Below are 20,526 nucleotides of genomic sequence, written 5' to 3'. Positions count from 1 at the left end.
GTAAATAAATTTCAATAAACCGATAATTTTTAGGGAATTTAATTGAAAATGGATCTTCCCATAATAATGGAATTGCTAAACAACAGTTTCAAAAACTGCAATAAATTTTATTATATATTATTATAATTATAAGAAGTAAGTTATTTATTTAATTCTATTATTATATATATTAAAACTAAAGTTTACATTAGGGGAGTTACATATATTACGTAATATTCAGTTTAATATAAACTTACTCCCCTCCCCCCCCTTGTCAGATTTAATAACCAATCAAATTATAATATTTATAAATTATATATTTTATTAAGTGTAACGTAAGATTTTGGTTACCCCTCCCCCTTTGATAATTACGTAATATCTATAAGCTCCCTTATATTAAATATATATTTAAATTTTAGAGTAAGTGAAAATTTTAATTAATATGTATCTTTATTAATATAGTAATCTTAATTAATTAAACTTATAGATTTAGAAAAGTGAAAATGCAATTATGGATAAATTTATTTCTGTATTGCAACTAAAATGAATTCAGTTTTGAATGATATATCATCTATTTTCTTATTTGTTGTGATTTTCATGATGACAATATTTTAAATCATGAGGATAAAGATGTAGTAGATAATATTTATATTTAGTGATTTTCAAACTGTAAAGTCATTTTTGGTTTAAGATTTTTGATTTTTTAACAAATATTGATTTTATGGACCGCAGAGCGCCGTTATCAGAAGTAACGTGATCTAAAAGGTAAAATTTACTTTTAAATTAATGAAACAATTACATGAAAATAAGAGAATATAGATTTAAAATTTAAATAAAATGAATTTTTAGTAAAACAAAAAAGAATATCACTTTTACTTATACTATATTATTTAATTTATATGCAAACTCTGTTCCAAATTTTGACGCTAAATATCTTTTAAGTTACGATGTTTTAAAATTATTAAAATGAAGCAATATTGAAATCTTTAAATTTTAATAACTTGTGCATTAATACCGTCTAAACTTTAAATATCTTTTTTTTAAAAAAAACCAAAAACCAAAAGAAATTATATTTTTTTCCTATTTGGAAGGTTATTTTAATGTTTCCTATAATAATCTATAATAAATATATGAACATCATATTTTTATTAAACTAGAATAAATAAACATATAAAGAAGCTTTATTTATGTAATATTTTTAAATAATTAATCAAGTTTCCGCATAAATTGATAAATGTCGAAGTGTAAATCATTGTATTTTTGAACTATAATATTATGTGACTTAAATTCCTTCACTATATCTCTATAATCAAACAATTCCTTATTAAAATTCCTAAAATTCAAATACTTGACTCTTTTCTCCTTCATTATATTTTTTTTTATATAAGGTAAAAGATCATAATTAGCTTTCCTTATTGAATCTCTAATTAACAATTTCTTAATAAAAGTACCTTGGGTATTTTTTAGGAATACTTTAAAATCACTTATTTCAATACCAAGAGTCAAATCTAAATATTCTAATTTTGAAGGAAGAATTTGTCCTAAATTTTGTAATAAAATTGAACTAGTACTATTATCTAATACGCAGCTGACAGAAAGACAACTAAGATTTTGTTTTATATTTTCAATCAAATTGAGTACTGGATAAACATTCTCATATGTGATTCCATAAATACCAAGAAATTCGATATTTTTACAACATTTTATAACTAATGCAAGTATTTGTTGTACAAGTTCGCTCTCGAAATACGTTAAACGATCGACACTGAAATTTTTTAAATAACCACCAGATTTTTGTAATAATAATAATAATGATTCATCAATGTTTGATGATACATTTATGAATAAAGATTTTAATTTAAATGGTTTGGTTAAATTAAGAATTTGTTGAATAAAACTAGTATTTAAAGAAAGACAATGAATGATATGAACAGATTCTAAAACGTTTAATTGTTCAAAAATTTTATTTAAATAAATTATACCTTCAAAATTAACATTGTATAATGTGATAATATTTAAAGTATTTGAACAATTATAATCATTTGATAATAATAAAGATTGATAAAAAGGGAGATTATAATAACTTAATATAACTTTTTTAAGATTTTGATGTAAATTAATTACTTGTAATACAAGATTGTCAATTGGTGAACTATTATCCCTAAATCTCGTTAAAATAGAAATTTTTAAATTTTTAATATTGCGAATGAAATTTGGATTTTGTAAGGTTAACTCAAGAATACCTTCAATATATGTGATATAATTATTTATATTAATTTCAAGGGTATGTAAATTTACTTCATTATCAATAAATATTTTTAATAATGATATAATAATTAGTTTTTTAGTATCTTCTATATCTTCTACCAATTCTGATTTTTTAATTTTAGCATTATAAAACCACTTTCGAACAGAAGTAGAAAATTTCAACAAATCCAAATATTTTATAAAACTAGGATAATTGAAAAGTGTGTTGGAAAGTAACAGATTTTCATTAATTTTATGTTCATTAAATTTTGTTTTTAATTCACCATTTAAATTATGTAGGTAAATTTCAATAAAGTTATAATTTCCAGTAGGAATTGAAAATGGATTTTCCCATAATAATGGAATCGCTAAACGACACCATAATCTGTTAACTAAAACACATGAATGTAAGGTTGAATAATCATTTTGAAAATATTTTATAACTTCATAAGTTAATTCAGGTAAGTTTATTAGTTTCGAACATGACATTTTAAACGAAGAGAAAAAAAAAGTAAGGTAATTGTGTTTCACGACCGGATAAATTACATTAATTTGATTTCCGATATTGTCGCACAATTATTGTGTGTAACATAAATAACTAGTTGTAATACTAGTTGTAATACTGATAAAGTCACGATTTACATATTTTTTTTGTGTAAGAGTATAATATCCTGAATAAATTAGGAATAAGTAAAATTTACGGATAAATGATCGGCTGATAGGCCGATTCTAAAGTAAAAATTTTACTTATTCCTAATTAGCCAGGATATTACTTATTATTTATTTTTGTAACAATTTTATTTTTTTTTTATTTATCAGTAATAGTTAGTATACATAAGATTTAACAAACAAGACAAAATTGAAAAAGTAAATAAAAACTTAAACTAAAAGAAAATTTTGTAACACTTTTATTCTTACAAGCACGTTTATCACTCAATTCCGTCAAGAATTATAGTTGACAGAGTTAAAATTTTTGCTTTTACTTTTTTGTTCATTGCATCTAATTGCAAAAATATTGAGCCACCAAATTCATTTTTGCTTCGATGAATTTTTTCATACGTAGTGATTCAATCATTCATAACTGATTGACAATAATTCTGGCAAAATTTATAATTCCGGCCGAAATTAAAATATTTCCTAACTTGGAAATTAGTGTAATGTATATATCACGGGCGTGCTACATAAATTTCCATATTAGGATATATTTTTAATTCCGGCTGGAATTATAAATATGGCCAGACTTACTGCCGATCACGTGCGTATGGCTGCGTATGAAAAAAAATTATCTTCGGAGCACAAATGAACTGGGTGATCAAACATTTTTGAAACAAATTTTGCGGGTTTTCTCAAAAACTATCTTAACAACAACCTTTTTGACCAAGAATAACCTATGTTATGATTTGATTCTTTATTCCGAGTTTAGCAATAACAAGTCCATTAATCTTTTTTAAATCTTCTTTATTAAACTTATTTAATAAGCGTACAATTGTTGAAAAATTGACTACCCTGTAAGCCCCTAGTTAAAAATTATTTTCTACACTATTGAACTCCTTCTGTCATTTACTTGCGTGATCCGTTTTTGATATCCTAATAGATACTAGTAGAATCTATACATCCAGCATTACAATTAATCTAAAATCACATAATGGAAAAATTAGACATATTTGATAAACTTAATTTGCGTAAATTTGTGACAATACCAACACATTTCGTATTTGTTCATATTATTGATTCAGTTTTTGAACTATATATATATATATATATTGTCTTTCATGAATAATAAAAATTTTTCAACAATCTAAAAATTAATATATGGAAATTTTATATATATAATGAGTAAATTTATAAGCAACTTTATTTGCAAAAGAACATTATTTTCTATTATTTCTAAATCATTATTAAATAATCAATAATTTCCTTTATAAAATTATCAATTTCAATCTTTGAGATATGGACTAATATTATATGACTTGAATTCCTTCATCCTTCGAAAAAAAAAAATACTTAGTACAACAAATTATAACTTTTCAATAATAGTGTAATAATTATCATTCCTATAGACTATAGAGAAAAGAAATTTTCATTCAAAAAATATATATATTCGATAATTAGGTTAATTGAATAATTACTCAATTAATCATTATCCGGTATTTCTTAATTGATGATGATCAAAATATCATATGTATCATAGTATGTATCATTCTATTAGAATTTATTTATAATTTTAATATTAAAATTATATAAATTATAACAAATAATTAATTGCAATTATTATAATAATGTTTAAACATAATAATTGGTTTATTGTTTTCTACCTTATTCAAATAATTCAACTGTACTTAATGCATTAAATTTCTAATTATATTTAACAAGGAGGATTTAAAAAATTTTATCCGTAAAAACTCCGTGAATATGATACATTTTACGGGAAAATAACTAAAAATCTAAGAGCAAACTCAGATAATTTCCATGTTTTGGGACTATAAATTCCGTTAATATTTTGCAGAATGAATATGGAATAAAAAACACGGAATAAATTTTTTATAGGAAAAAAGTTAATCAGCTTATTGATTATGATAATATTAACCCGAAATTTTTTTAAGATTTAAAAACTTTTAATTGAAAATGAAGCTAAATAAATATGTAAATTTATGTATAGAATAAGTTTCTCCTAGTTCGAAAGGCTGTTGTTCAGAAAGTTTTGAGAAAAATACAAATATGTTTTAATAAGTAAAACGTAAAAACAAATAAGACGGGTTTTTGACTATGGCAAACACTATTTTGACCGGAATGATATATTGTAAATCGTTGACCTTATTATGCCTAACTATTAAACATGTTATGCAATTAATAATACGAATTGTACGACAATATCGGAAATCACTATTCCCAAAATTAATATAATTTATCTGGTCGTGAAATGTAATACACAAATACCTTTCTTTTTTCTCTTCGCTTACGATGCCTTCTTGTAAGTGTCAATAATTTGACTAATTTATGAAAATTGCAGGTGATTGGCCGAGTTTATAAATGACCGGAGATCTTCACCAGTATAGTATAGATTTCTCTAATTTTAGTTTAAAATAGTTAATCACATAATGAGTGACAGGGGATTACTCATTATATTTTATGGGTAGGGGAACATCATGATTTTTTTTAAAAAAAAAAACCCCCCGTTACTTTCAACTCCCCATGAAATAAATAATATAAATAAACTTTTTCTTTTCTTTTCTTTTAATGTATATTTTAAGTCGTAACCTTGACATTATTATAAAAAATGTTCGTTATATTTTTTCAGTACATTTTATTATTTATTAATCTTATTAATCCAAATTGCAGAGGTTTACACAGCAAGTTCTAAATATAATTTATCTTTTTATAACTTGAAATATTTCGCATTCTTCTACACAAAATTCACCATTAGCACATTTTTGACATATTGCAAGGAGGCAGCTTGATTCACAATAGTCACAAATAGTAGGATTTGGCTCTAAAATTTAATATTGCAATGATAATGAAATATGGAATTAATAAAACATTATCTTGTATAATCGAAATATCAAATGTTATTATAATTCAAAAAGATTATAACATACCACTGATATCAAATTCAAATTCTGGATATGCGATAGGTTGAAAAGCATGATTATTTGGATGATCATGAATATTTGATGATTTGGATTTACAATCTTGACATAAATCATAATTATTACAAAATGTACACTTCCATCTCATTCCATGAATTGTTTTGTTGCAGCACTTACACATTATACCGTCATGTTCAGCAAATTCTATGGTGTATTATAATAAATAATAATTAATTTTTAGAAAAATTTTGGTATTACAAAATGCTATATTAAAAAAAAAAATATGATAGTACATACGAGGAGCACAATCAGAAGATTCTGAATGTGATATAAGTTCGAACACATGATCATTCGGATGATGATGAATATATGATTTGGGTTTACAAACATGACATAAATCATAATCTTCACAGGTTGTACACTCCCATCCCATTCCACGGATAGTATAGTTACAGCAGTCACACGTTGCGCCATAATGTAAAACAGATTCTACAAAAATTATAAAGAGATTATAATGAAAAAAATTTTTTAGTTATTTACATATAAAAGGTAATTAATTACTAATCATACCTGAAGAAGGACATCTGATTTGTTTTTCATAACTATCCTTTATACAATGTCCACTGTTACCCCGTAAAACAAGATCGGCGCCACCAAATGATGGTCCATAAGTACGGTCGTTAAATATAGCACAATTTTCATTCATGACACGACTTAAAATATGATCATTAATATCATCTCCATCCTTAAAAGAGAATATAAAGCTATCCTTAGTAGCACCATAACCACGACCAGATTTCCATTTAATTGGATTATATCCTCCAAGAATTTGGTTATTACCCTTTACTTTAATAATTGTTACAGTGCATAATTGATTATCACAAATCTCATGAAATATATCGGATTCAAATCCATCTCGAGATCCACGAAGAATTAATTTGAATTCATATGAAGATGTTGACTTGTCTGCAATATCTAATTTATCAATCCATTTTGAAATTAATTCAGTATGTTGGAACGTAATAATTTTTGAATTGATATTTTGAATTTCATTTGGTCTGCCATCAGGATTTAAATTTAAAAAAATTTTCAATAAATCCTTGTATAATTCCTTTGGCAAAATTTTCTTATAAGGTAATACTTTTTCAGAAAATTCTTTAGAAGTTAAGTTATTAAACTTAATAAAAGGAATGAGCTGTTGTAAAGTATTCTTTAATACATTGAAATCTTCTTTTGAAAAGGTTGCAGGATCAGAAGGAAGTTCGGGATTCTGAGCAAGCCCCCATTTAATCACATATTTCCAAACTTGAATTTCGCTTATATGATGAAGATTATTGCTTTGGATGATTGAGACTAATAATTTTTCCGTAATTGAAGAGAAACTAATTGATTTAAGTATCTTATCAGGCCTTTTTGAAATTAAGTCGGTGCAATATTTTTGAAGTTCCAAGAAAGAATCATTTTCTAAACTTGTTTGATATACGAGATTAAAACTTTGTTCCATCCATTTTTTATGATTCTCGATTATATAAAGTTGTAAATAATTAACTAATTCTTGAAGATTAAGTTCATTAGCAGCAATCAAAATCTTAATTATATCCGAAATGTCACATCTATCCAAAGAAAGCCTTCCTCCGTAAATATATCTGAAACAAAAACATTTTATATAAATTAAAAATTATTTACATATTTTTGTAAAATAATAACTTATTTATTGTATTAATTACTACACACCTTAAAATTATTTGAAAAATTTCCGGTAAAATATTTGGTAATTTAATTTGCACCAAATTTCCATCATTTTTCTTTTTATTTGTTGATAAAATTCTTCGTAAATAAGTAGAACGGTAGTTTAGAATTACCATATGAGCGCGGAATATTTTTACGTAAGGGTCATTACCAACTTCGATAGTAATATCATAATACTCATCATCGTCCAAACTTTTGAGTAAATTTTGTGATAATTTCGGTAAAAATACATTATCATCCATTATAATTTTTTTTTTTAGAAAAAAAATCTGATTAAAAAAAGAAAACTGATTTAAAAAAAATGATTCCTTAAATACTGGATCGTGGTTTCACAAATTTGCAATGACGCAGTAAATTTTAACGTTCATCGCATTGTTTATTGTGCTACTGTTATTCTCTGCAGAAAAACTTATCAAGATCAAAATCCTAGCCGAATTTAAACTAGTTAAAACAATTATTTAACGAAAACCTACGTTACAACTTTTTAAGCCATCTATTTGAAAAAAACACATTAGAAATTAAATAAATTATTATTAAGGTCATACAAACTTAATTTTTCTATTCTCATATCCCGATCGGGTCAGTTTTTGTTAAATCTCAAAAAAAAATTTTTTACATTATCACCATTATACCGAGTAAGATTTTTTAAAAGTTAAAAGAAAATTCTTATTTTACTAAAAAAAAAAATAGCGAAAAATATTGTTTGAAAAATTCTTACAAAAATACGTGTATAATAAAAATTTTAATGTTTAAAAATAATAAATAAACACGTTTTCTTCAAAATTTAAGCTACACGGTATAATAAATACTATGCAAAATATATATTTGTATCTTTTACTATTAAAACGCAAACTAATAAATCTATGCAAGCTTCAAGATTTTATAAGCTAAGTTAGTTAAATTTTTATTAAGACACTTCTTCACCTTTAAAGTTTTTCAATAAAAACAAAAATATTTCAGTTAATCATAAAATAAATAAATAAAATAAATTACAATAATTAATTTCATAACAGAGAAGAAATAATATACCTTTCAAGAAGAAATTTACAGCAAAGTGAGCAAAAAGCGTGAAAAATATTAAAGAACGTAAAGAATTGAAAGAAAAATATTTATACATATTAATCTTATCGTACACTCAGTTTACGATAAAGGTCTACCCCACTTTACATTAAGGATGCCTTTTTTTTAGTGATGAAAAATATTTTTTTCACACTCCAATTATTTGTCACCGATCGCGTGGTGAAGTTTTACTCTTAGAGCGAAGTATTTTTATCATTTCTCTATCTAAGTGCACTCTCACTAAATTCACGCATTATAGTAGTAGATGGTCTTTCGCCCCAGCCCAGTGTTCCGATCGAACGGGTCAATTCGGGTGACCCGTCTAAAGTAAAAAGAAAACTTCGAGACGTTTTTTTTTTACTAAGTAATTGTAAAGAAAACGTTCTGGCATTTTTTTTAATAATATTATATGAAAAAACACCGAAACGCTTATTTATTAATTTGGTAATCGATTTACGGAAATGTGATAAAAAAATTATACAAACTTTAAAGGTCGTTATGAATTAATATTTTCTTGACATTGGACTTTTAAAAAAAGAGCCACCATTTAATTATAACTTTTTTTATTATCAATTATTTTAATGGTTTTATCCAATATATTAAATAAATCCGGAAATAATTGTGATGATTGATTGATTGATTAAAATCGGCCTCTACGTAATATACGTGCATTATTAATTACTAAAGGTGGTTTTAACCATAAAAGTTAATTACGTAAAGTATAAATAAAAATCTTTCCTTCTTTTGGATAATGCCACGGTAACTCCGGCCTGAAAGAGAGTGCTGATCTCTTGTTACTGTAATTAAAACCTGTATATATATCATACTAATCAGTTTGTTTTATGTAATTTAGGACCTTGTATATAAACAGGGAAATAAATTTAAAGATATTTCTAATCAATATATATCTTCTTGGAAATACAAAAATAAACATATGATATACAGTATAAAATATTTCTGAAAACAAATTATATCACGCCATAATAACTATTGAGATTATATTGAGAATTCAAATACTTTTTTTTTAAATAATTCATAATACCAGATACATTGTGTATATATATATTATATATGTGTAACTTAAATATTTGATAAACCAATTATAAGTACTATTCTAATCGAAAACTTATTTATAATAAAAATTATCTTATAGCCAAATATGAAATAATTGAATTATTTATACAGTAAAATTAAAAATCATCATCTGGATAACAAAAAGTAGCCATATGTTCTTGTCTATTAAGTTCATTCCTTGCAAGAGCAATAATTTCATCTTTACCAAAGGTTAGTCCGAAAATAATACTTCTACAATCAAGTTGTACGTCTAATAATGATTACAAAAAAGTTAATTATAAATTATACAATTTTCACTGAATATATTATTGAAAAAATTAATTGTAAATTTACCTGAAAGGTCAATATTTAATATCCCAAGTCTGTTTACTCCTGGTTCATCACAGTACCCTTCTATATTGTGCTTTTGTGTATAGTAAATTGCAAAACTTTCACTTATCTGCTTAGATTCAGGTTTAAAATTGAAGGAAAAAGTTTGATCAGGTGTAATTTCAGTGTCCCGTTTGACTAAAGTCTTAAATTTACAATTTTTTCCATCATGAGTAAGATCATCACTACTTTTCCAGTAATATTGAACTCCATAAGTATATTTAAGGAGTCTCGAAGAAATAACACATTTTAACCTATCGTACATAGTTGATAATCCATAAATTACAGCTCCACGTGCAACTGCTGCTTCCGGTAAAGCAGGAACTAAAATATCTTTCACTTGATGACTAAATTCATTTTTTATTCTATTTTGTAAATATTTGTTTACACAAAAATCCCCAGTTAAAAATATTGTTGAACAATTTTCTTTATTATTTAAAAGTTGTATATGTATTAAACGAATAATTCTATCAACAACTGGATCAAATATTTTTTTTATGTCATTATATTTAATTTCAATTACCCAGTCAATTTCTTCCATGGTTTCCTTAATTTCTTCACTGACATACTGTAGCAAAATTGGAGCTACTTCAATGTCTAGTTCATATTGAAACGCCTTATCATCGCCTGTAAAAATACTTATATGTTGATAGAAATTTTTGACCATGTATTGTAATTGTTTATAATTATTTTCTTTCAATAGATCTATGGCACAAGTTCCAAGTCTTTCACGTAAAAATTTAATAAATTCTTCATTAATCAATTTACTTCCACAGAAGTCTCTAATGCGTGCTGTAACTTTATCTAAACGATTTTCAACTAGTAACTTACGAGTAGTCAAATCTGTAGTGCATTTACCACAGTCAACAAACATAAATGTCTCTAAAATATAAATGAATATTATTCTAATATTCTTTAAATTAAAATAATTAATAATTAAAACTTGCCTCCTATTCCACATTTAAAATAATCTTTCAAACAATATATTGCAGTAGCTTCGGCTGTAAATAAAGAAAAATTAATCGGATTAAGTAATAAAGGCCTTATTTCTAAAGTCAAACTTACATTCTGTAGCAAATTGTAGTTTTCCTGAGTATATATCTTCAATGAGGTTCGCATTATATACACATTGTCTCATAATAACCTTGTCTGTTTCTGAATATTCTGCAGGAATTGTAAGTACTAACAATACATTTTTAAAGTAGTCAATTCCTTGCCAATTGCGACTAATATTTTCTTTAATTAACTAAAAATTATTATTAAAATATGTAGAAATTTAAAATTAAAATTAAAATAATATTGGAAATTTGGAATTATAATTCATACCTTTCCGATTTCTCTAAGATAATCAGTAATAGCCTTTTTGTAATCAATTGGAAGTTTTGGTTTTAAGTTATCTGGCAAGTCACCCAGGTATAATTTGAACAATTCAACGGGTTTACTATTTTGTTTTCTATTTTTTCGTTTTGGTCTTACTCTTAAAGCTTCAGCACCCCAGCACAACACATTAATATATTCATCATCATATTGAAGAACTGTATTTGTTTTTGATGAACTAGTTTCCCCAGGCCATTCACAATTTGTACATATATTTTGATTATTAACATGACAATAAGAGAATCCAGAATATGTTACTCCAAAATCTAATCCGACCACAATTCTAATATCTTTAAAAGTGTATGAAATCGATTTAGTTTCGTTTAATAATCATTATTAATAAAATCTTTAAAAAAGTTCACATACCTTTACTACAATTTGAAGCGAAGGTTGTTGAATTATTGTTAATATTACAATTTTTTTGTTCATTATTTTCTTTAAAAGCATTGATAGTATTAATATCAATTTCGTCAACTTCCAATATTTTTAAATTTTTTTCTAAATTTTGAGAAATTACTTCAAGTCGTTGAATTTCTTTATTTTTTTGTTTTTCTAAATTTAAATCTTTTTGAAGTTTTTCAAATTGTTCATTTATATTTTGAAATTTTTCTTTTAAATCATTATTAATACGTAAAATTTTTTCATTTTCCTCAATTAATTTTGAGTTATTACGTGAAATTTCCTGATATTTTTTATTTAATTCTAAATTGGTACGTGAAATTTCTTGATTTTTTTCATTTAATTCTAAATTGGTACGTGAAATTTCTTGATTTTTTTCTTGAAGATTTTTATTGTGTTGTTTAATTCTTTGATTTTCTTCTAATAAATTTGTAAATTTATCATTAAATTTTTTGAAACCAGTTTCAAGTTTTTCGACAACTTCATGTTGACTCATGATGTTATTGCTTAAATTGCTTTAAATTTAACAAGTTTTTTTTTTTTTTATTTAAAGCTTTTTTTAGCGTGAGCGACAACTTTATACTAAAAAATGGTTTCACAAATTCTGTAAATGTAACATACATCACATGAAAATCACTATCCAATATAGTACGTAATCAAAATATAAATTTAGCTTGAAGATTACCGAATTTACGTAATAACCAATTTGTCTTTAATTCTTTTTTTTTTTTTTATTTAAAATCAAATAATAAATAAATGAAAATAAATAAAATAATTACAAACATAGTATTTTAATTTAATATAGATTAGTATATGAATAGGTGTTTTTTAAAATTTTATTAATTAATAATAAAATATAATAATATTACAAGAATTTTTCCAACTATCACCGAAGGTGCGTGATGATCACCGGTGACTGAAATAAAAAATTAATGCGATATACTGTATATATATGCAGATCTTACGTCGCTTAGTCCCTATTCATTCGACAAGAATTTTTTCGATATCGTATTGCGCATTTCAGGTGAACGCCCTTTTTCATTATACTTACATGAAGATTATCTTTCCATTGCACAGTTATAATCTCACATAACACATGTTCATGTATACACAGTTAAAAAAGATTAATCACAAAATATAAGCAAACTTGATTTTTATTATTTTTACGACAAGATCAACTATCATACATGTTATAAGTGATTCCTACACTATTGAAATAGCAATTATTCTTTAAATGTAGTTTATTATGTAATTACTGCAAGTAGTAAATATAATGCCCAAGATGTGCAAAGTAATATTGCCTCCTTTGAGACATTATTCTTCACTGTCACGAATTTTATCTACGTTTTGCGCAGACATCAGAATAAGGCAAAGATTTGTTACAGTGGCCAACTCCTAATTACGTTTGTAAAATCGACTTGGCTTTCTTCTCTGTACCTAAATAATAACCCAAATTTATCATTCAAACATAAGGAAAAACTGAATATTATTATTAAAATTGCTTACCGTCTTTTCCCAAATGACTATTTCCTTGTGTTCTTTCATGATCCACTCCTTTGCGGTTTTCAATTCTGCTTTATTGTTAAAATATAAAAATATTGAATCATTTTCCCGGTTAATCCAGCTAAATAAATTTAGCTTTGCGAGCCATTCCATAATTTCTCTATTTTCGATCATAGTGCAACTTGTAATCTCAAGACTTTCCATTCCATTATATGGATTTCCATTGATATAGATAAAAAATTTATAACATGTTTCGAGTTGAGTGTAATGAATTTTAGCTTCGTACTTGATTTTATCTGATGTCCCTGTGGTGGGGAAAGAAAGCTTTAAATCATCAGATACAATTATCGGAAACAAATGCTTTTTGCAAAGCTTAGTTGGTTCATGATTATTAAAACAATTCAAAATACCACTCCAGAACCATACTTCGACCTTCCATTTGCGCTTTATAGCTTCTAACAATGTTTCAAAGTAATCACCGTCTCCAGCAATCAAAATTAACGTGCTGGGCCTTTTTTCGTCACAAAACGTTGTTGTCATTTTAAGCGTGATGAAATTATCTACCCCCTCTTCTTTTCCCTTGCAATTGCGTTTAAAGACTTTAACATCGTAGCCTTGATTATAGATTGAATCATTAGGCGAAATCTCAGAGCCAACAATAATTGGGTTACCACCTAATTCACGGTTACCCCTAATTTTCTTAAACAATAGTCCATAATCGAAGATTATTTTATTATTACTACTCAAAAAGCAACCTGGTTTTTGACTGCGTATGAAGTACCCGCCTTCCATCGTAACATTAGAATTGTCTATGAAAAAATAAACTTGGTCTAAGGATCTTGTGCCAGCTACATAGAAAGGAAAAGAACCCTTAGTATAAATTATAATTGTGAAAGATAGGGTTGACCAAATTTATTACGACTCACTTACCAGCAACAGGTTGCTCTACGATAACGCGAATGTGTTTTTTGGGCGGGTTTGACGATAAGAAGCAGGAAAGAAAGCACAAGAATAAGTAAGTATTCAGTATTATTGGCGAATATGACGGACGAAAATTTAAGCTTACGCTTTATATGAAAACATACCAGCTCCAATAGAGTTCAAAAAAGTTATCAGATAATTACGTTTCTCTTTATCCGCATCAAAGAGATCCAGGGCATCTTTCATTTGATTTGTTAGGTCAACATCCTTACTAATGTGAGCAATTATTTTAGTAAAATTCTCTTTAGGTAGCTCTTGAGTGAGACGTTTTATCTCTTGATAGACAGCGGACATTTCTGTTTTTAGGAAATTAGTAAGACAAATTGTACAATCCAAAGAACGCAGAAACGGGATTATAAGAGAAATCGATTGTCGCACAGATTGATCTGACTCATCAGTTGATCAGTTACGCAATTGACTTAATACAGATATCTGTCACTCCAGATTACAACAATCATGCTTCCTTATGATCAATATTTAAATAAAGATTATTTATATACTACTGAGCTAAATTATTATAGATAATATAACAAGTAAACATTAAACATATTAGGGAATTTTAAATATTAATGAATAGTAAATTTTATAATGATTAGAAGTTTTATTAATTTATTAAATTTATCTTGCATTTTTTGACAGTATCTATATCAATAACAAATAATAGAATTAATATAAATACTCTATGATTGAAAAGATTTTAGGTTTCAATCATATAATGTACTAAGCCATTGATAAATCTTCAAAAAAAAATTCCTTTCATAACTGTAAAAAAAAAAGATCTTGGATAATTATTCCTTTAATAAAAAAAAAAGAATTTAGATAATTATTTATTATTAAAAATGCATTAGGTTTACAAAAAAAATTATCAATTTATTAAATAAAAAAAAAATTATTAAGTATATTAAAGAAATTTGTCTAATTTAATAAAAATTCTAATACTATTTTATATTAACAATTATCAGATAACTTTCAATGTAAAGTCATTTCTTTTATTGCCATTTTCAACAAAACCTGATTTTGTGATTTTTCGTATTGAATATAATATGAATCATCTCTTTACACGAATTTTTAATATTTTTATACCAGGTTGTTTTTGTGAATCATTAAATTTAAGACATAAATGGTGAATTTTAACAATATATTATATAAGAGAATCAAATTTATTATCGTAATTACATCATTATTATGGTTAATTAAGTAAAAATTTTTATGTGAATGTTTTGTATTAGCATAATTTATTATGATTATTTAAATAGCAGTTAATAAATAATGCTAATATAAAGATACAAAATTTTTGTATAAAGCTTATGTTAAAAATGCTATTATGATGTTTATTATGGATAAAATTTGATGTTTCATCAAAAAATCTAATATAAAATATTAAAAATTCATGAGAATGGTGATTTACTTATTTAATTTTATATTTATTATAATAACCATAATAAATTGTACTAGTACAAAAAATTTACTGTATATAAAACATAATTTATCAAAAAAATATATATTAAAATATTAACAATTCATGAAAATGGTGATTCACTTATTTAATAATCTTTATATTTATTATAAATAATCATAATAAATACTAATACAAAAAAATTCACTTAAGTGTAGAATTTTTGATTCATCAAAAAAAAAAAACATATAAAAATATTAAAAATTCATAAAATGGTGATTCATTCCAATTTTTGCTCAAATAACTATAATAATAATATAAATACAATACGACATTAAAAATCCAAGTAGGGTACCATTTATATTTTGAATTAAATGATTCACTAAAAATTCGTGTAAAAAAGGTGATTACAATTTTCAATACAAAATCACATGATATCATCGCAAATCAGATTTTTGAAAATGGCAATAAATAACAAAGATTTATTTTTTGTTTATAAAAAATATGTTTGACTATCATACATGTGTTGAATTTGTTTTATATTTGTGCTCATGTGTAATAAATGTCTAAAAAAGCACCATTTGATCCGATTTGTGTATTATTACAAAAAAATAAAATTTAAACAAAATGGTGCTTTTTTAGACACTTATTACACATGAGCACGAATTTAAAATAAATATAACACATTTCGTTTTTATAGGACGAATGATATGTATATTTTCTCTCGCCATTCTTGCCGTCAGTAATATTATGTCCAAACTTAATCAAAAATTTATGAATCGAAATGCTACCAAAGGTATTGAAACGTACGTTCCAGAATTTTTTTTATGGCTGTGGTATCGCGAATAAATTGTAATAAATTGTAATAATATTAGAGAACGTTCAATAATTCTGTAATTAAAAGCATTGCTTATTAATATTTATTTTTTTATTTTTTTTTTAAAAAAATAAATTTTATTGAATACTCGAATCTAAAATTTAGCTACTACTATCGAAATGTTAATTTTTTCTTATTATAATAGAACAACATTAAAAAATTTGAATAATTTAAATGGTATACTAATTCATTAAATCAATATAGTATGGTATTTATACAAATAATTTGAATAAATTTATTAAAATTATTTAAACTACAAACTAAGAATTTTGTAAAACATTTACTACTCTAGTCTTAGTGTTTAAATAATCCAAGATAAATAAGTGATAATAATTTAAAATATAAAAAAAAATATTGTTAATTTGATTTATCAAAAGACAATTTAAAATCCATCTAAAGATAAAAAATAAATTAATTATAGATTAATTGTTTGCTTTACTATAAAGAAATTTATCATTTCTACTAGTTTATTTTAAGAGCTTACCATCAGGAATTTCCAGTTCATCTTGTTCTTCTGAATGAAGATTTGGATTATTATATGCTTCGTCATCATCTATAAGAACATGAACATACTTAAAGTAGTATAAAAATCGTTTGTTATTACGTAAAATTTTCACCTACCATCGACATGTTGCTGAGTTATTTTCTTTTCATCATCTAAATTTTAAATAAAAGTCGCGTTAAATAAATTTAATTGATATGGTAATTTAATTCGTTAGTAATTTACTTACTATTTGACTTTATTTGCAACTTTTTAAATAATTTAGATAATTTTTTATTACTATCTAAAATTAAATTATAGATTTAATATATAAATCAATCTTGATTTGAACATAATTAAAACACATTACCTCTAAAAATAGTAATTACTTTTGATGATTTGCTACTATTCTGTTCATTTGATTTATTAAAGTCGTTAACTAAAATAAAAAAATTGATTATTAAACATCATTATATGATAATTAAACGCTATAATGTTATTAAATACTTACTATTGTTAGGAATGTTAAAATCATATGATTTACTATGAAACGCTATTAGAAGCAAAATAAATAAAGTATTTAAAAATAAATTATTATAGTAACAAAAAATGGTAGAAATTATTTATACAGTTATACCTTCTTGTTCTTCTATTATGATAAAAAGATAACATTAATAATGTATTTTAAAATAAATATATTTATTAATAAAATATTATACACTTATACCTTCTGTTGCATTTCTTGGTTCAGGTAGATTTCCAAAGTTGTGAATTTTACTTGTAAATAAACTGCTGCTCGTATAATTTTCTTCTACTTTATTCATTTCTAAATTATCCATTTCTGATTTAAATAATTCATCTGACATATTTTGATAATATAAATGAATTCTTATTATTCTTCTCCTAAGTGCAGAAATATTGGGTCTTTTTAATGGATCAGCATCCCAACATTCTTTCATTAAATTTTTATATTCTAATGGAGTTCCTGGCACAATTTTTGGTCTTATACCGTTAATAATATTCATTACAATATCATTTTCATGTTCATAATTTATAAATGGTGGTTGTCCAGATGAAATTTCCCACATAAGAATTGCAATACTATAAATATCAGATGCAAAAGTATATTCTCTTCCAACAATAACTTCGGGTGCTATGTAAGGAAGATTTCCATATATACTTGTTGAAGATTTATCAGCAGGTCCACAAAATCCAAGATCACTAATATACCAGTAATCATTATATTGTGAATATAATATATTTCCAGAATGTAAATCTCTATGCACTGCTTTCTCTTTATGAATCCAATAAAGTGCACGAGTTATTTCATCAATAATTTTCATTCTATCTTTCCATGTAAGTTGATTATGATTTTGTTGTAAATATTTTCTTAAATCTATATCCATTTTATACATTACGAGCATATAATTTCCATTTGATGGATTTTGTGTTAAACCATAACATCGAACAACCTCCGCCCTTTTATTACTTATAGTTAAATGTGATTTAGCCTAAAAGACAATAATTTGTAAAAATACTAGTGCTAATACAAAAATTACAACAATTTTATAAAATATAGAATACAATAATACAAACCTCTTCAAACCAACTTTGATTTGCACTTTCAACATTTTCTAATTTTTTTAATATTACTTTGAGATTTCCAAATCTTTTTAATTGTTTTTTTTCAGAATCCCATTCATCATATCGTCCACCAATCCAATTTGCTGTATAAATTTCAGAAAATCCACCTTTTGTTAAATATTTAATATTTTCTAAATTACTATATGGGATCCATTCAACTATATTCGCTGGTTCAAGTGATTCCATTTGACATTTCTGTATTAAATTATCAATAACATCATTTCCAGATGTCCAATTTGAAAAATCTTCTTTTAAATAATTTCGAACACAATATTCACAATATAATGTGGCTAAACATTCTTGCTTACAATTTTCACAAATTCTTTTTGTTCCTGAATTATAATTAACTTTATTTCGATCATAATCTTTAGTTATTTCTCTTATTGCATAAGTTTTTTCATCCTTTGTAAGAATTTTACCAGCAAGGACTGTTTGTTTTTGAAATTCAAAACGTTTGTGTATATCATTGTAAATATTAGTATCTGTTAATGATATTGCTCTATTCATTGTTGCATTAATTAATTCATATCGAAGGGTGGACATAATGTAATCAATAAGAAAGAAAGAATGAATGAATTATTTTAAGTTCATTCACTTTATAAATTAGTAAAATGCAAATTGTTGATCAAATTTCATGTCCCACATAAATTTTGGCGTAATATTTTACGCCTCACCAAAAAAAGAAAAATATTACTAACCATTTACATATTTAGTAATTAGTATGATCAATAATTTTACGTTTTTTTATTTTTTTATTTTTATTTTTATTTTTTTTCGGAATATAATTTGTGTTTAACAAATTTGATTGTCATACTTAATGAATAGATAGTATCCTTATTAATATTCAAATAATTTGATCAACAAAAATCAATGATTGTTATTCAATGGACTATTAATTTGTAGTATCTTACTTAAAAAAAATTTTAGTGTAATGGGTATGTCATGGGTTTTCATGTTACACAATCCAAATTATTTATATGGAGACTATTCTAAAGTCTAAACGTCAGACACATTTTTTTTTCGTTATATAGAAAAATTTACAAAAATAAAATAACAGATATGATAAAAAAAAAATACGAAATATATCAAAGAATGAAGTAATTACATTCCAATAATTTATTTGGCTTTTTTATGTTGTATTATTTTCATTTCTGGTAAAAACTCTTTCAAAGTTTATTAGAAAAAGAACTTTTTTTTGTTATATTTATATGAAAATAAACGTCCAACGTCACGGTGCTTTTATAAAAAAAATTGGTCCAATATTTTTGGGAAAGAGTTTTTTCTTTCTCAAAATATTTTTACTTGCTAACTATAAATTTTTTGAAAAATAACTATCGAACGTATCACGTGATTTTGCATTATTGCTAGATCTGCTGATTTTATTAAAGACGTCATCATTTTATTTTTTTTTTAAAAAAAATTGATAATGATAATACATAAAGTATATTAAAAAATAATGATAATAATATATAAGAAGATTTTTTTAAAAATTAATCTCTTTTTGATTTTGATCAGAATAAGGAAAAATTATCCTTATAATGAACGTAATTAATTTAAATGTAATCAATCAAATAATTCCAAGAATGATAAATAATATAGTTACATAAACATCATAATTATTTCCTCTTATAAATCCCATTCTTGTATCAGCAGGAATAAATTCCTTTAATTCTTGATCGGAACCTTTATTAAGATCATTACGAAGTAAAACGTATTCAATTAAATCCGCAGCTCTATATTTTCTTTTACTATTAATTTTTGCTAAATATTTCATTCTTTCTACATTTTTCTTTACATCCTCATC

At 24.6% G+C, this 20,526-nt stretch overlaps 6 protein-coding genes across 6 annotated transcripts; all 6 read right to left on the bottom strand.

The window, feature by feature from the left end:
- Positions 1-1,185: 1,185 nt before the first annotated feature.
- Positions 1,186-2,715, bottom strand: OCT59_009737 (uncharacterized protein; the record flags this gene model as incomplete). The annotated part of the gene is made up of 1 exon (XM_025332733.2): positions 1,186-2,715. The coding sequence occupies one exon, from the start codon at positions 2,713-2,715 to the stop codon at positions 1,186-1,188; it is 1,530 nt and encodes a 509-aa protein (XP_025168022.1).
- Positions 2,716-5,594: 2,879 nt separating this feature from the next.
- Positions 5,595-7,804, bottom strand: OCT59_009736 (uncharacterized protein; the record flags this gene model as incomplete). The annotated part of the gene is made up of 5 exons (XM_025330830.2): positions 5,595-5,716; positions 5,823-6,017; positions 6,111-6,302; positions 6,384-7,459; positions 7,548-7,804. The coding sequence occupies 5 exons, from the start codon at positions 7,802-7,804 to the stop codon at positions 5,595-5,597; spliced, it is 1,842 nt and encodes a 613-aa protein (XP_025168021.2).
- A 2,007-nt stretch (positions 7,805-9,811) lies between these two features.
- Positions 9,812-12,336, bottom strand: OCT59_009735 (uncharacterized protein; the record flags this gene model as incomplete). Its single annotated transcript, XM_025321758.2, has 6 exons — positions 9,812-9,945; positions 10,029-10,946; positions 11,012-11,065; positions 11,130-11,310; positions 11,391-11,731; positions 11,808-12,336. 6 exons carry the CDS (start codon positions 12,334-12,336, stop codon positions 9,812-9,814), a joined length of 2,157 nt encoding a protein of 718 aa, XP_025168020.2.
- An 899-nt stretch (positions 12,337-13,235) lies between these two features.
- OCT59_009734 (uncharacterized protein) lies at positions 13,236-14,618 on the bottom strand (the record flags this gene model as incomplete). Its single annotated transcript, XM_025332732.2, has 4 exons — positions 13,236-13,277; positions 13,347-14,191; positions 14,274-14,288; positions 14,429-14,618. The coding sequence occupies 4 exons, from the start codon at positions 14,616-14,618 to the stop codon at positions 13,236-13,238; spliced, it is 1,092 nt and encodes a 363-aa protein (XP_025168018.1).
- A 2,361-nt stretch (positions 14,619-16,979) lies between these two features.
- On the bottom strand, positions 16,980-17,902 carry OCT59_009733 (uncharacterized protein; the record flags this gene model as incomplete). Its single annotated transcript, XM_066132557.1, has 8 exons — positions 16,980-16,990; positions 17,082-17,150; positions 17,219-17,254; positions 17,329-17,382; positions 17,449-17,517; positions 17,590-17,631; positions 17,716-17,727; positions 17,806-17,902. The coding sequence occupies 8 exons, from the start codon at positions 17,900-17,902 to the stop codon at positions 16,980-16,982; spliced, it is 390 nt and encodes a 129-aa protein (XP_066000192.1).
- A 2,387-nt stretch (positions 17,903-20,289) lies between these two features.
- Positions 20,290-20,496, bottom strand: OCT59_009732 (uncharacterized protein; the record flags this gene model as incomplete). The annotated part of the gene is made up of 1 exon (XM_066132556.1): positions 20,290-20,496. One exon carries the CDS (start codon positions 20,494-20,496, stop codon positions 20,290-20,292), a length of 207 nt encoding a protein of 68 aa, XP_066000191.1.
- Positions 20,497-20,526: the final 30 nt, after the last annotated feature.

Source organism: Rhizophagus irregularis, chromosome 18 (assembly GCF_026210795.1).
Source record: "Rhizophagus irregularis chromosome 18, complete sequence".
NCBI classification, from domain to species: Eukaryota; Fungi; Glomeromycota; class Glomeromycetes; order Glomerales; family Glomeraceae; genus Rhizophagus; species Rhizophagus irregularis.
The sequence above is the reverse complement of the archived record's forward strand: the minus strand, read 5'-3'. Positions and strand labels throughout refer to the sequence as shown.